The sequence below is a fragment of the Scyliorhinus canicula genome, chromosome 14 (assembly GCF_902713615.1).
Source record: "Scyliorhinus canicula chromosome 14, sScyCan1.1, whole genome shotgun sequence".
NCBI classification, from domain to species: Eukaryota; Metazoa; Chordata; class Chondrichthyes; order Carcharhiniformes; family Scyliorhinidae; genus Scyliorhinus; species Scyliorhinus canicula.
The window spans coordinates 159,079,360-159,095,582 of NC_052159.1; the positions used below are offsets into that span (position 1 = coordinate 159,079,360).

General features: G+C 51.5%; 1 protein-coding gene across 1 annotated transcript in view; it reads left to right on the top strand.

The window, feature by feature from the left end:
* The window catches only part of LOC119977247 (collagen alpha-6(IV) chain-like), a 257,936-nt gene that overhangs the window by 203,832 nt on the left and 37,881 nt on the right, over positions 1 to 16,223 (top strand). Inside the window, exons 25-30 of the mRNA XM_038817958.1 lie at positions 1,475 to 1,618; positions 3,391 to 3,516; positions 7,938 to 8,119; positions 12,033 to 12,096; positions 12,972 to 13,046; positions 13,134 to 13,241. Coding sequence (XP_038673886.1) covers positions 1,475 to 1,618; positions 3,391 to 3,516; positions 7,938 to 8,119; positions 12,033 to 12,096; positions 12,972 to 13,046; positions 13,134 to 13,241 — 699 coding nt within the window. The remainder of the gene's footprint in view (positions 1 to 1,474; positions 1,619 to 3,390; positions 3,517 to 7,937; positions 8,120 to 12,032; positions 12,097 to 12,971; positions 13,047 to 13,133; positions 13,242 to 16,223) is intronic.

Genomic DNA, 16,223 nt, shown 5'->3' on the forward strand with positions numbered 1-16,223 from the left:
TGTGCCCCACGCTGGGGTATTACACTCTAACCCCCAGTCTGTGCCCCACACTGGGGTATTACACTATATCCACCAGTCTGTGCCCCACACTGGGGTATGACACTCTAACCCCCAGTCTGTGCCCCACACTGGGGTATGACACTCTAACCCCCAGTCTGTGCCCCACACTGGGGTATTAAACTTTAGGGTTGATTCCTCAATCTGCAATGTTGATTATCTCTATATCAGTGTCCGATTATTAAGGATGCAGACAATATGGATGATCTGCAGAAGGTAAAGATACATGGCATTAAGGGTAAAGTAGTAGCATGGATAGAGGATTGGGTAATTAATAGAAAGCAAAGAGTTGGGATAAATGGGTGTTTCTCTGGTTGGCAATCAGTAGCTAGTGGTGTCCCTCAGGGATCTGTGTTGGGCCCACAATTGTTCACAATTTACATAGATGATTTGGAGTTGGGGACCAAGGGCAATGTGTCCAAGTTTGCAGATGACACTAAGATGAGTGGTAAAGCAAAAAGTGCAGAGGATACTGGAAGTCTTCAGAGGGATTTGGATAGGTTAAGTGAATGGGCTAGGGTCTGGCAGATGGAATACAATGTTGACAAATGTGAGGTTATCCATTTTGGTAGGAATAACAGCAAAAGAGGTTATTATTTAAATGATAAAATATTAAAACATGCTGCTGTGCAGAGAGACCTGGGTGTGCTAGCGCATGAGTCGCAAAAAGTTGGTTTACAGGTGCAACAGGTGATTAAGAAGGCAAATGGAATTGTGTCCTTCATTGCTAGAGGGAAGGAGTTTAAGACTCGGGAGGTTATACTGCAATTGTATAAGGTGTTAGTGCGGCCACACCTGGAGTATTGTGTTCAATTTTGGTCTCCTTACATGAGAATGGATACTGGCACTGGAGGGTGTGCAGAGGAGATTCACGAGGTTAATCCCAGAGCTGAAGGGGTTGGATTATGAGGAGAGATTGAGTAGACTGGGACTGTACTCGTTGGAATTTAGAAGGATGAGGGGGGATCTTATAGAAACATATAAAATTATGAAGGGAATAGATAGGATAGATGCGGGCAGGTTGTTTCCACTGGCGGGTGAAAGCAGAACTAGGGGGCATAGCCTCAAAATAAGGGAAGTAGATTTAGGACTGAGCTCAGGAGGATCTTCTTCACCCAAAGGATTGTGAATCTATGGAATTCCTTGCCCAGTGGAGCAGTTGAGGCTCCTTCATTACATGTTTTTAAGGTAAAGATAGATAGTTTTTGAAGAATGAAGGGTTTAAGGGTTATGGTGTTCGGGCCGGAAAGTGGAGCTGAGTCCACAAAAGATCAGCCATGATCTCATTGAATGGCGGAGCAGGCTCGAGGGGCCAGGTGGCCTACTCCTGCTCCTAGTTCTTATGTTCTTATGTTATTCTGGTGTCAGTTCGTTCAGAATTCTTTGAACAAACGTGTGTGTGTTTTCATTCCTTTAGGTTTGAAAGGTTCACCTGGTATGGCGGGATTCCCCGGTGTTAAGGGAGCTGTCGGCCGATATGGCATCCCAGGCTTGAAGGGGGATTTTGGGTTGCCAGGAATTACAGGTGGCATTGGTCAATCTGGAGTGAGAGGTGCCAAAGGTAAATGTTGATCTACAGTCGTAGCCATATTCCAAGTTAGTGCATGTGAGTTATCTGGGTAACTCCTTTATAGAATATATTAATCTCACCCATTTCAAAATGATTAAAGAAATTGGGTGATTTTACTCCCTCTATTTGATGTAATAGCAGTGATCGTAAATTGATGGCCAACCCAAAGATTTGCACATCTAAGCAAGTAAACCTGTTTTGTTAACTTTATTTATAAGTGTCATTTGAACTGTATTGGGTTGCTTAATTGCAGTTAGTAGCAAGTGTAGATAGTAAGTTTTAATTCCTTTTGTTTAAGAACTGTTTAACTGTTAATTGTAAAGATATTTCTTTGATGTTAATGTGGTTAATTCTGTGTTTAAATTAAAGTTTATTTTAACATAAAATATTCTTATTGGTCAGTGTCATCACTCCTGGGGTGAAGATCCTTTATTCAAAGTTTTACAAATTTAAAAAGTTGTTTAGGATTCTTGTCCTATACCCACAGGTTAGGTGGGGTTACTGGGATAGTTTGGAGGACTAGGTTTAAGTAGGGTGCTCTTTCCAAGGGCCGGTGCAGACTTGATGGGCTGAATGGCCTCTTTCTGCACTGTAGGTTGTATGACTCTAACTAAACTTTGGGTCTGGTTCGATATCCAAACAACAGCATCGCCTGAAAGAAATCAATTGATACATTAGCTTGTTTCGGATTTTATTAGAATGCCGCTCAGATCTCTCCCCACAACTAAATCAAACCAAGGGGCGGGAGAATCGCCCGGGGCCGGCGTCAATCCCGCCCCCGCCGTGTTCCAAATTCTCCGCCACCCGAGATTCGGCAGGGGGGGGGAATCGCGCCGCACCAGTCGGCGGGCCCCCCGCGGCGATTCTCCCGCCGGCGGGAATCAAAACACCTACCTGACCGGCGGGATTGGCGGCGCGGGCGGGCACCGGGGTCCTGGGGGAGCCGGGGGGGGTGCCCCCACGGTGGCCTGGCCCGCGATCGGGGCCCACCGATCGGCGGGCGGGCCTGTGCCGTAGGGGCACACTTTTTCTTCGGCCTTCACCATGGTCTTCACCACAGCAGAGGCGGAAGTGACCCCCCTCCCCTGCGCATGCGCTCCAGCGCATGCACGGATTTACGCCGGCCGGCGAAGTCCTTTCGGCCCCGGCTGGCGGGGCGCCAAAGGCCATTCACGCCAGCCGGCGGAGTGGGAACCACTCTGGCGCGGGCCTAGCCCCTCAATGTGAGGGCTTGGCCCCTAAAGGTGCGGAGAGTTCCGCCCCTTTGGGGCGGCCCGACGCCGGAGAGGTTCACGCCACTCCGACACGCCGGGACCCCCCATCCCGCCGGGGCCAGGCACAATGAGGAGGCAGGGGGAGCAGTGGATCCCAACTGCAGCTCTGGAAGAAGGGCTGAAGGGTTTGGGGGCAGAGATTGAGGAGAGTGGTTATAGAGAGGAGAATAAAAGATTTGGATTATGTTACACATGAATCTATTAGATGTGTAGTAGGAATATAGTCATGGAATTGGTGTCTGTTTGTCTCAGGGGATGGTGGCCTGTGACCAGGGTGTCTGTCACTTCTGGATGGAACATTGTCTGTTGTGGGTGGCGTTGCCCAGTTATCAATGGCAGCCACATCCACAGCCTTGGCCCAAGGTCATAGAGTCAGGACATGTCGTATGCTAAAGAATCATAACGGACTCAATCTTCTGCCATGTAGAGTACAAAATGTTGACATTGACGGGTTGATGTAGAGTGACGCTGTTTTATTCATAATCCCAGGTGATCGGGGAGCGACAGGACCTCCAGGGCCATCGCCACCAATCAGACACCTCATGATGGTGAGAGTGAAGGGGGACAAGGGACACTACGGTAACCACGGGGATCTAGGATTTGTCGGTCCCAGAGGTACAGTATGACTGAAATATGAAAATTGGGAAGAATTCGATATTTGATTGTGTTGTTTGGTTTTGTGCACACTGGGCTGTTGACTCTGGCATTTGGGACAACCCTAAATGTCAGCTGCATTACTTAGGCAGCACAGTAGCACAGTGTTTAGCACCGCAGCTTCACAGCTCCAGGGTCCCAGGTTCGATTCCCGGCTGGGTCACTGTCTGTGCGGAGTCTGCACGCTCTCCCCGTGTCTGCGTGGGTTTCCTCCGGGTGCTCCGGTTTCCTCCCACAGTCCAAAGATCTGAAGGTTAGGGGGATTGGCCGTGATAAATTGTTCCTTTGTATCCAAAGGTTAGCTGGGGTTACGGGGATAGAGTGGGGCAGTGGGCCTGTTTAGGGTACCCTTTCGGATGAACGGTGCAGACTCGATGGGCCAAATGGCCTTCTTCTGCACTGTCGGGATTCTATGATTCTATGAGGGCACCACGACCAGCTTGTGTCACTGTTTAACTGAAACATCTCCAGCTGTGAAGGGCCAAATGGCCTCCTCCTGCTTCTATTTTCTATATTCCTTGGGAGGAAGGAGGAATTTTTTTCACAGCACGTTATGATCTGGAAGACACAGCCTGAAAGGGATTCAAAGCAGATTCAAAGGGGAATACTCAAAAAGGAAATGTCTCCAGAGATGTAAGAAAAGGAATGGGCTGATTGGATACATCTGTCAAAGGGCCAGCACAGACATGCTGGGCCAAATGGCCTGTGCCAGTCTCTGTTATGGAACTACAGGGAAGGATGATTCCTTATACACTCATATTCACAGAGCTTCTTCGATCTGAATTGACGAGTCTTACAAATATGGGTGTGGTTTCAGACTCTCTTCAGCTCAACATCAAATGAAAGGGGTCATGTGATCTGTTCTGAATTGTGCCAGACAACAGGTCTGGGTGATATGGCTGTTAAAAATGAAGGGGCTGCCCACTTTATTTTCTGGATAGAAGATGTTCATAATTGGAGACAAAGGCAGCAGCATCTGTGTTTATAGTGGTTGGACTACCAGTCTCCAAAGTCCCCAAAATATGTTCAGAATGTCAGGTTACCTAGAACATAGAACATAGAACATAGAACATAGAACATTACAGCGCAGTACGGGCCCTTCGGCCCTCGATGTTGCGCCGACCTGTGAAACCATCTGAAGCCTATCTGACCTACACTATTCCATTTTCATCCATATGTTTATCCAGTGACCACTTAAATGCCCTTAAAGTTGGCGAGTCTACTACTGTTGCAGGCAGGGCGTTCCACACCCCTACTACTCTCTGAGTAAAGAAACTGCCTCTGACATCTGTCCTATATCTATCACCCCTCAATTTAAAGCTATGTCCCCTCGTGTTGGTCATCACCATCCGAGGAAAAAGACTCTCACTGTCCACCCTATCTAACCCTCTGACTATCTTATATGTCTCTATTAAGTCACCTCTCAGCCTTCGCCTCTCTAACGAAAACAACCTCAAGTCCCTGAGCCTTTCCTCGTAAGACCTTCCCTCCATACCAGGCAACATCCTAGTAAATCTCCTCTGACCCCTTTCCAAAGCTTCCACATCCTTCCTATAATGTGGTGACCAGAACTGCACGCAGTACTCCAGGAGTGGCCGCACCAGAGTTATGTACAGCTACAGCATGACCTTGTGGCTCCGAAACTCAATCCCCCTACTGATAAAGGCTAGCACACCATATGCTTTCTTAACAGCCCTATTAACCTGGGTGGCAACTTTCAGGGATTTATGTACCTGGATGCCGAGATCTCTCTGTTCATCTACACTACCAAGAATCTTGCCATTAGCCCAGTACTCTGCATTCCTGTTACTCCTTCCAAAGTGAACCACCTCACACTTTTCCGCATTAAACTCCATCTACCACCTCTCAGCCCAGCTCTGCAGCTTATCTATGTCCCTCTGTATCCTATAACATCCTTCAGCACTATCCACAACTCCACCGACCTTCGTGTCATCTGCAAATTTACTAACCCATCCTTCTACACCCTCTTCCAGGTAATTTATAAAAATGACAAACAGCAGTGACCCCAAAACAGATCCTTGCGGTACACCACTAGTAACTGAACTCCAGGATGAACATTTGCCATCAACCACCACCCTCTGTCTTCTTTCAGCTAGCCAATTACTGATCCAAACCGCTAAATCACCTTCAATCCCATACTTCCGTATTTCCTGCAATAGCCTACCGTGGGGAACCTTATCAAACGCCTTACTGAAATCCATATACACCACATCAACCGCTTTACCCTCATCCACCTGTATGGTCACCTTCTCAAAAAACTCAATAAGGTTTGTGAGGCATGACCTACCCTTCACAAAACCGTGTTGAGTATCGCTAATCAACTTGTTCTTTTCAAGATGATTATAAACCCTATCTCTTATAACCTTTTCCAACATTTTACCCACAACCGAAGTAAGGCTCACAGGTCTATAATTACCAGGGTTGTCTCTACTCCCCTTCTTGAACAAGGAGACAACATTTGCTATCCTCCAGTCTTCCGGCACTATTCCTGTCGACAAAGACGACATAAAGATCAAGGACAAAGGCTCTGCAATCTCCTCCCTGGCTTCCCAGAGAATCCTATGATAAATCCCATCTGGCTCAGGGGACTTATCTATTTTTACACTTTCCAAAATTGCTAACATCTCCTCCTTGTGAACCTCAATTCCATCTAGCCTGGTCGACTGAACCTGAGAATTCCCCTCGACAACATTGCCTTTCTCCAGTTTAAACACTGACGAAAAATATCCATTTAACGCTTCCCCTATCTCCTCTGATTCCACACACAATTTTCCACTACTATCCTTGATTGGCCCTAATCTTACTCTAGTCATTCTTTTGTTCCTGATATACCTATAGAAAGCCTTAGGGTTTTCCTTGATCCTATCCGCCAACGACTTTTCGTGTCCTCTCCTCGCTCTTCTTAACTCTCCCTTTAGGTCCTTCCTGGCTAACTTGTAACTCTCAAGTGCCCTAACTGAGCCTTCATGTCTCATCCTAACATAAGCCTTCTTCTTCCTCTTGACAAGTGCTTCAACTTCCTTAGTAAACCATGGTTCCCTTGCTCGACTACTTCCTCCCTGCCTGACAGGTACATACTTATCAAGGACACGCAGTAGCTGTTCCTTGAAAAAGCTCCACATTTCGATTGTACCCATCCCCTGCAGTTTCCTTCCCCATCCTATACATCCTAAATCTTGCCGAATAGCATCATAATTGCCTTTCCCCCAGCTATAATTCTTGCCTTGCGGTATATACATATCCCTTTATATGTATACCTGTCGTTATACCTTGCGGTATATACCTGTCGCTTTACTTCTGAGATAAAGGAGAGTCATTGCCTAAAGAATACGTAACCAGCATGTTTACTTGGACACCAGGCCTGTGTGATTGGCATTGTCATGGAGAAGGGCTCTGAGAGGGAAAAGGTTTCTTAGAAGTCCTGAAAACTCAGACAAGTTTGTCTGTCAGGATCCAGGAGAGTGTGAGCAGCTGGTTCCATCGTTCACCTTGTCCACCTCTCTGAGTGCCCACACATCCTAGTGCCCACCTGTCCGGGTATCTACATGCCCCAGTATCCACCTCTCTGAATGCCCATCCCTCTGTGCCCATCCCTCTGTGCCCACCTCTCTGAGTGCCCACCTCTCTGAGTGCCCACCTCTCTGAGTGCCCACCTCTCTGAGTGCCCACCTCTCTGTGCCCACCCCTCTGTGCCCACCCCTCTCTGTGCCCACCCCTCTGTGCCCACCTCTCTGAGTGCCCACCTCTCTGACTGCCCACCTCTCTGAGTGCTCACCTCTCTGAATGCCCACCTCTCTGAGTGCCCACCTCTCTGAATGCCCACCTCTCTGAGTGCCCACCTCTCTGAGTGCCCACCTCTCTGTGCCCACCCCTCTGTGCCCACCTCTCTGTGCCCACCCCTCTGTGCTGAGGGGGGGGCACTGTCAGAGGGGGGGCACTGTCGGGGGGGGGGCAGTCAGGGTGCCGGTGGGGGGGGGGGGCAGTCGGGGGGGGGCAGTTAGGATGCTGGGGGGGGGGGGGGGGGTCAGCAAACTCTAACCCCAGCCCACTGAATCTCGCCCCGATTGCTCCATCGCTGCGTCTTTAACCCTGCAAATTCCCCCCAGTATCCCCCCCCCCCACCCCTCCCCCTCTCTCTCTCCTTCAAACTGAAGGTGTTGTCCAGGATGTTGGTCACTTGCTCTGATTATGTAACTCAATGCGAATTCTGTATAATTTATACTTTAATGAAGCACTTTGCAATGTTTCACTGAATGGGAGTTGTTGCAGGAATGCTGGCTGCTTCATTATCAATATCCTTCTGTGTGAACAGAGGGATTGGACATTCCCAGTCAATGTATCTGTTGTTTCTTCTTCATCAGGAACCAAGGGAATGCCGGGATACCCAGGAGGCAGGGGACGGCCAGGTCTTCCCGGAGTGCCAGGGCAGCAGAAAGGAGTTGGAGGATTGCCAGGAGTACCTGGTGAAACCGGAAAAAAAGGAATGCCGGGAACACCAGGACCACCAGGAATTGGTGGGTTCCCTGGGATGCTTGGGACAAAGGTATGTTTGTGGGAAAATGTCCTTTTACCGGGAATGATTCACATTCCCAGTATTGAGCTGAATTCACCGGCGCCCCGACAGGGACTGAGAGAGTCACATTCCCCAACTAACCCACAGGATTGTGCATCCACGGCCCATTCCACAGAACACACACCATAATCCAGCCCAACACTCCCAGTGCAGTACTGAGGGAGCGCCGCACTGTCAGAGGGTCAGTACTGAGGGAGCGCCGCACTGTCAGAGGGTCAGTACTGAGGGAGCGTCGCACTGTCAGAGGGTCAGTACTGAGGGAGTGCCGCACTGTCAGAGGGTCAGTACTGAGGGAGTGCCGCACTGTCAGAGGGTCAGTACTGAGGGAGTGCCGCACTGTCAGAGGGTCAGTACTGAGGGAGTGCCGCACTGTCAGAGGGTCAGTACTGAGGGAGTGCTGCACTGTCAGTGGATCAGTACTGAGGGAGTGCCGCACTGTCAGAGGGTCAGTACTGAGGGAGTGCTGCACTGTCAGTGGATCAGTACTGAGGGAGCGCTGCACTGTCAAAGGGTCAGTACTGAGGGAGTGCCGCACTGTCAGAGGGTCAGTACTGAGGGAGTGCTGCACTGTCAGAGGGTCAGTACTGAGGGTATGCTGCACTGTCAGAGGGTCAGTACTGAGGGAGTGCCGCAGTGTCAGAGGGTCAGTACTGAGGGAGTGCCGCACTGTCAGAGGGTCAGTACTGAGGGAACGCCGCACTGTCAGAGGGTCAGTACTGAGGGAGTGCCGCACTGTCAGAGGGTCAGTACTGAGGGAACGCCGCACCGTCAGAGGGTCAGTACTGAGGGAGTGCCGCACTGTCAGAGGGTCAGTACTGAGGGAGTGCTGCACTGTCAGAGGGTCAGTACTGAGGGAGTGCCGCACTGTCAGAGGGTCAGTACTGAGGGAGTGCCGCACTGTCAGAGGGTCAGTACTGAGGGATTGCAGCAGTGTCAGAGGGTCAGTACTGAGGGAGTGCCGCACTGTCAGAGGGTCAGTACTGAGGGAGTGCCGCACTGTCAGAGGGTCAGTACTGAGGGAGTGCTGCACTGTCAGAGGGTCAGTACTGAGGGTATGCTGCACTGTCAGAGGGTCAGTACTGAGGGAGTGCCGCAGTGTCAGAGGGTCAGTACTGAGGGAGTGCCGCACTGTCAGAGGGTCAGTACTGAGGGAACGCCGCACTGTCAGAGGGTCAGTACTGAGGGAGTGCCGCACTGTCAGAGGGTCAGTACTGAGGGAACGCCGCACCGTCAGAGGGTCAGTACTGAGGGAGTGCCGCACTGTCAGAGGGTCAGTACTGAGGGAGTGCTGCACTGTCAGAGGGTCAGTACTGAGGGAGTGCCGCACTGTCAGAGGGTCAGTACTGAGGGAGTGCCGCACTGTCAGAGGGTCAGTACTGAGGGATTGCAGCACTGTCAGAGGGTCAGTACTGAGGGAGTGCCGCACTGTCAGAGGGTCAGTACTGAGGGAGTGCCGCACTGTCAGAGGGTCAGTACTGAGGGAGTGCTGCACTGTCAGAGGGTCAGTACTGAGGGAGTGCCGCACTGTCAGAGGGTCAGTACTGAGGGAGTGCTGCACTGTCAGAGGGTCAGTACTGAGGGAGTGCCGCACTGTCAGAGGGTCAGTACTGAGGGAGTGCCGCACTGTCAGAGGGTCAGTACTGGGGGAGTGCCGCACTGTCAGAGGGTCAGTACTGAGGGAGCGCCGCACTGTCAGAGGGTCAGTACTGAGGGAGTGCCGCACTGTCAGAGGGTCAGTACTGAGGGAGTGCTGCACTGTCAGAGGGTCAGTACTGAGGGAGTGCCTCACTGTCAGAGGGTCAGTACTGAGGGAGTGCCGCACTGTCAGAGGGTCAGTACTGAGGGATTGCTGCACTGTCAGAGGGTCAGTACTGAGGGAGTGCCGCACTGTCAGAGGGTCAGTACTGAGGGATTGCTGCACTGTCAGAGGGTCAGTACTGAGGGAGTGCCGCACTGTCAGAGGGTCAGTACTGAGGGAGTGCCGCACTGTCAGAGGGTCAGTACTGAGGGAGTGCTGCACTGTCAGAGGGTCAGTACTGAGGGAGTGCCGCACTGTCAGAGGGTCAGTACTGAGGGAGTGCCGCACTGTCAGAGGGTCAGTACTGAGGGAGTGCCGCACTGCCAGAGGGTCAGTACTGAGGGAGTGCCGCACTGTCAGAGGGTCAGTACTGAGGGAGTGCTGCACTGTCAGAGGGTCAGTACTGAGGGAGTGTCGCACTGTCAGAGGGTCAGTACTGAGGGAGTGCCGCACTGTCAGAGGGTCATTACTGAGGGAGTGCCGCACTGTCAGAGGGTCAGTACTGAGGGAGTGCCGCACTGTCAGAGGGTCAGTACTGAGGGAGTGCTGCACTGTCAGAGGGTCAGTACTGAGGGAGTGCCGCACTGTCAGAGGGTCAGTATTGAGGGAGTGCTGCACTGTCAGAGGGTCAGTACTGAGGGAGTGCCGCACTGTCAGAGGGTCAGTACTGAGGGAGTGCTGCACTGTCAGAGGGTCAGTACTGAGGGAGTGCTGCACTGTCAGAGGGTCAGTACTGAGGGAGTGCTGCACTGTCAGAGGGTCAGTACTGAGGGAGTGCTGCACTGTCAGAGGGTCAGTACTGAGGGAGTGCTGCATTGTCAGAGGGTCAGTACTGAGGGAGTGCTGCACTGTCAGAGGGTCAGTACTGAGGGAGTGCTGCACTGTCAGAGGGTCAGTACTGAGGGAGTGCTGCATTGTCAGAGGGTCAGTACTGAGGGAGTGCTGCACTGTCAGAGGGTCAGTACTGAGGGAGTGCTGCATTGTCAGAGGGTCAGTACTGAGGGAGTGCTGCACTGTCAGAGGGTCAGTACTGAGGGAGTGCTGCACTGTCAGAGGGTCAGTACTGAGGGAGTGCCGCACTGTCAGAGGGTCAGTACTGAGGGAGTGCTGCACTGTCAGAGGGTCAGTACTGAGGGAGAGCTGCACTGTCAGAGGGTCAGTACAGAGGGAGTGCCGCACTGTCAGAGGGTCAGTACTGAGGGAGTGCTGCACTGTCAGAGGGTCAGTACTGAGGGAGCGCCGCACTGTCAGAGGGTCAGTACTGAGGGAGTGCCGCACTGTCAGAGGGTCAGTACTGAGGGAGCGCCGCACTGTCAGAGGGTCAGTACTGAGGGAGTGCTGCACTGTCAGAGGGTCAGTACTGAGGGAGTGCCGCACTGTCAGAGGGTCAGTACTGAGGGAGTGCCGCACTGTCAGAGGGTCAGTACTGAGGGAGTGCTGCACTGTCAGAGGGTCAGTACTGAGGGAGTGCTGCACTGTCAGAGGGTCAGTACTGAGGGAGTGCTGCACTGTCAGAGGGTCAGTACTGAGGGAGTGCCGCACTGTCAGAGGGTCAGTACTGAGGGAGTGCCGCACTGTCAGAGGGTCAGTACTGAGGGGATGCTGCACTGTCAGGGGGTCAGTACTGAGGGAGTGCTGCACTGTCAGAGGGTCAGTACTGAGGGAGTGCTGCACTGTCAGAGGGTCAGTACTGAGGGAGTGCTGCCCTGTCGTAAGTACTGTCTTTTGGATGAAATATAAAATCAAGGTGCTATTTGCCCTCTAAGGTGCATTGGAATGTTCAGGTAATTGAACAAAAATGACTGAGAGGGTGTATTGTACATAGCTCTCTGCAAGACGTGTTCTTCCCGTGTCCTTGACCAATATGTAATCTTCAATCAACAGCAGCTGAAATAGATTAGCTGGTGCGTTCACATTGCGGACAGTGTGTGATCCCTGTGTGCAGATTGGCTGCTGATATTCCTGGCGTGGTGAATGCATTTGTGAAATTGATTGGCTGGGGAATGAATAGACGCATCTTGATGTTGTGAATGGCGCTATGGAAATGCACCTGTGCCTGTGTAAATTGTGGTTATTTTATTACAGGGTGTGTTAGGTAACCGTGGCCAGCCTGGTGCCGTGGGTCAACCTGGTTACTCCGGCCTGAAAGGTGAGTGAGTTTAAACAACGTGGACAGACTCAGAATCCGGTCACTTTGAGCAAAGTGGCCAACATTCGTGCGTTGAAGTTGGGATTCCCTTGGGCTTTGAGTGCGGTAAGGTGGATTGACGGGTGATCGAGCTGAGGTCATTAAAATGGTTGAAGGGCTTTTATTGGGTCGGCAGAGAGAAACTATTCCGTCTGGTGGAGGGCGGGGGGTGGGGAGCGGGGGGGGGGGGGGGGGGGGGGGTGCAGTGGGCATTGAGAGCAGTGGAATGCAGATCAAGGTGAGTAGCACATGCCAATCCCAGCCAGGTGGTCCGGGTGATGTCGGAAATACTTCCTCACACAAAGGCGGAGCGGGAGTCTCTTTTTTTTAAAAAATAATTTTTATTAAGGTTTTCACAAAATATAAACAACAAAACAATATTAACAAAACAACCATGGTAAAAACCCAAGAACAACAATCACAAGCGGGAGTCTCTTATTGAATGCTGAAACAGAATTGAAGGGCTGTTTGTGGAAGAAATTAAAAGTGAATTTGTGGACAGATTGAAGATGGGTTTTGTGACGAGTACAGTTGGGTCTTAATAAGAATCTTTTATTGTCACAAGTAGGCTAACATTAACACTGCAATGAAGTTACTGTGAAAAGCCCCTAGTCGCCACATTCCGGCGCCTGTTCGGGGCACACTGAGGGAGAATTCAGAATTCTCTCAGCTGGTACGGGAATTGAACCCGCGCTGCTGGCCTTGTTCTGCATTACAAGCCAGCTGCCTAGCCCACTGAGCTAAACCAGCCTCTGTGTTATTACTCTGCTCTGTGTCATGTCACTGTGAAGTTAGAATGTTTCACTCTTTAGTAACTCAGCTCCCCTTCCCCACAGGTGATCAAGGGGAAACAATGAACATGCCGGGACTTCCAGGTCACAAGGGCGAAATTGGTCAATATGGGTTCAAAGGTCAGTGATCTGTCACTGTTGTATCTGAAGTGGACAGTGTCCATGTTTGTTCCAGATCCTACATTAACCCTCTGGGTTTCATTTCAGGATTTTCAGGGCTTCCTGGGCTACCTGGTAAACGTGGACAGTCAGGGGAACCAGGGATTGAGGGGATGAAGGGATCTCTAGGTGATCCAGGGATCCAAGGTAACCAGGGTAAGTATCCCATTGGCTATCTCCATGAATGACCTTTGAGCTCTCGTCAGGACAGGAAATGATATCATGAAAATGAAATGAAAATCGCTTATTGTCATGAGTAGGCTTCAATGAAGTTACTGTGAAAAGCCCCTAGTCGCCACATTCCGGGGAGGCCCGACCCCTGAGTGCTTGGCGCCACTCCAAAATATAAACAACAAAACAATATTAACAAAACAACCATGGTAAAAACCCAAGAACAACAACCACAAGCGGGAGTCTCTTATTGAATGCTGAAACAGACCTGAAGGGCTGTTTGTGGAACAAATTAAAAGTGAATTTGTGGACAGATTGTAGATGGGTTTTGTGACGAATACAGTTGGGTCTTAATAAGAATCTTTTATTGTCACAAGTAGGCTGACATTAACACTGCAATGAAGTTACTGTGAAAATCCCCTAGTCGCCACACTCCGGCGCCTGTTCGGGTACACGGAAGGAGAATTCAGAATTCTCTCAGCTGGTACGGGAATTGAACCGTGCTGCTGGCCTTGTTCTGCCTTACAAGCCAGCTGTTTAGCCCATTGTGCTAAACCAGCCCCTTTAATTTCACTGACTCACTGTCAGTTATTGCTTCTTGGTCTTATCTGTATGGCACACACTCAGCTTTGCTCCAAAGAACACCAGTTACAGGAGAAAGGCCAGTGGATCATTTCACTCACCTGGGGCGAAATACTCCGACCCCCAGCAGGGTCGGAGAATCGCCTGGGGGCGCCTAAAATCCCGCCCCCGCCGTGGCAGAGAGTCTCCGCTACCCGGGAGGTGGCGGGGGCAGGAATCTCGCCACTCCGATCGGAGAGGCCCCTGCGGTGATTCTCCGGCCCGGATGGGCCGAAGTCCCGCCGCTGGGAGGCCTCTCCCGCCGCTGAGGTTTAAACCACCTCTGGAACGGCGGGCTCAGCGGCGCGAGCAGGCCCCCGGGGTCCTGGGGGGGCGGGGGGGCGATCGGACCCCGGGGGGTGCCCCCACGGTGGCCTGGCCTGCGATCGGGAATCCCCGCTCAGACTCCGGGCCAGTGCCCTGGCTGCTCTATGTTCTTCCGCGGCCGCCACGGCCTCCACCATGGCGGAGGCGGAAGAGAACCCCGCACCGCGCATGCGCCGGCAGTGACGTCAACGGCCAGCTGCCGCTGACATCACTGCCAGCGCATGCGCGGACCGGCGAAAGCCTTTCGGCCAGCCCCGCTGCCGGGGGCGCCAGTTTTTTGCGCCGGCCTTCTGGTCGCAACCGCTCCGGCGCGGGGCTGGCCCCCAAAGGGATTCCCCACCTTTGGGGAGGCCTGACCCCTGAGTGCTTGGCGCCACTCCCCCACTCCGGGACCCTCCGTCATGCCGGGTAGGGGAGAATCCCGCCCCAGTTCACAACAATCCTCCAGTTTCTCTCTCCTGATGGCTCCAGGTTTGCGTCCCCATTCACTCCGAGTTTATATCATTCTCTGGATGGACCCGATCCTCATTCAGCAATGGCAACGTGATGATAACCGGTCATCAATGTAGATGGAATCCGAGCGAGTTCTTCCTGCCATTTAATATGTCTGAATGTTGCTGATTCCCTCCCAATCACATTTCCACACTCACCAACTGCAATCTTGTCTGAAAGTGACATATGTTTCTGGCTTGTGTCTTATAGAATATATAGAATATATAGAATATATACTGCATGTCTCCACCTTCCCACTCCCCACCCCCATATCGTTCACATCTGCCTTCCCCCTCTCCCCTCCCTCCATTCATCTTCCCTCCCATCCCACCTTCCCCCCATCTCCCCTTCCCCCCATCTCCCCTTCCCCCATCTCCCCTTCCCCATCCCACCTTCCCCATCTCCCCTTCGCCCCCATCTCCCCTTCCCCCATCCCACCTTCCCCATCTCCCCTTCGCCCCCATCTCCCCTTCCCCATCCCACCTTCCCCCATCTCCCCTTCGCCCCCATCTCCCCTTCCCCATCCCACCTTCCCCCCATCTCCCCTTCCCCCCATCTCCCCTTCCTTCTGCCTCCCCACCCTCCATCTTCCATTCCCTTCTAATTTGTCCTCCCTCTATCTCTCCTCCTCTATCTCCCCTTCCTCTATCTCATATAAGAACATAAGAACTAGGAGCAGGGGTAGGCCATTTGGCCCCTCGAGCCTGCTCCGCCATTCAATGAGATCATGTCTGATCTTTTTGTGGACTCAGCTCCATTCTCCCGCCCGCTCACCGTTACCCTTAATCCCTTTACTGTTCAAAAATCTATCTATCTTTGCTTTAAAATCAGTCACCGAGGTCACCTCAACTGCTTCACTGGGCAAGGAATTCCACAATTCACAACCCTTTGGGTGAAGAAGTTCCTCCTAAACTCAGTCCTAAATCTACTTCCCCTTATTTTGAGGCTATGCCCCCTAGTTCTGCTGTCACCCGCCAGTGGAAACAACCTGCCCGCATCTATCCTATCTATTCCCTTCATAATTTTATATGTTTCTATAAGATCCACCCTCATCCTTCTAAATTCCAACGAGTACAGTCCCAGTCTACTCAACCTCTCCTCATAATCCAACCCCTTCAGCTCTGGGATTAACCTAGTGAATCTCCTCTGCACCCCCTCCAGTGCCAGTACGTCCTTTCTCAAATAAGGAGACCAGAACTGTACACAGTGCTCCAGACGTGGCCTCACCAGCATCCTATACAGCTGCAACATAACCTCCCTGTTTTTAAACTCCATCCCTCCAGCAATGAAGGACAACATTCCATTTGCCTTCTTAATTACCTGCTGCATTTGTAAACCAACGTTTTGTGATTCATGCACAAGGGCACCCAGGTCCCGCTGCACAGCAGCATGCTGCAATTTTTTACTGTTTAAATAATAGTCCATTTTGCTGTTATTCCTATCAAAATGGATGACCTCACATTTACCAACATTGTACTCCATCTGCCAGACTCACTTAAACTATCCAAATCCCTCTGCAGACTTTAC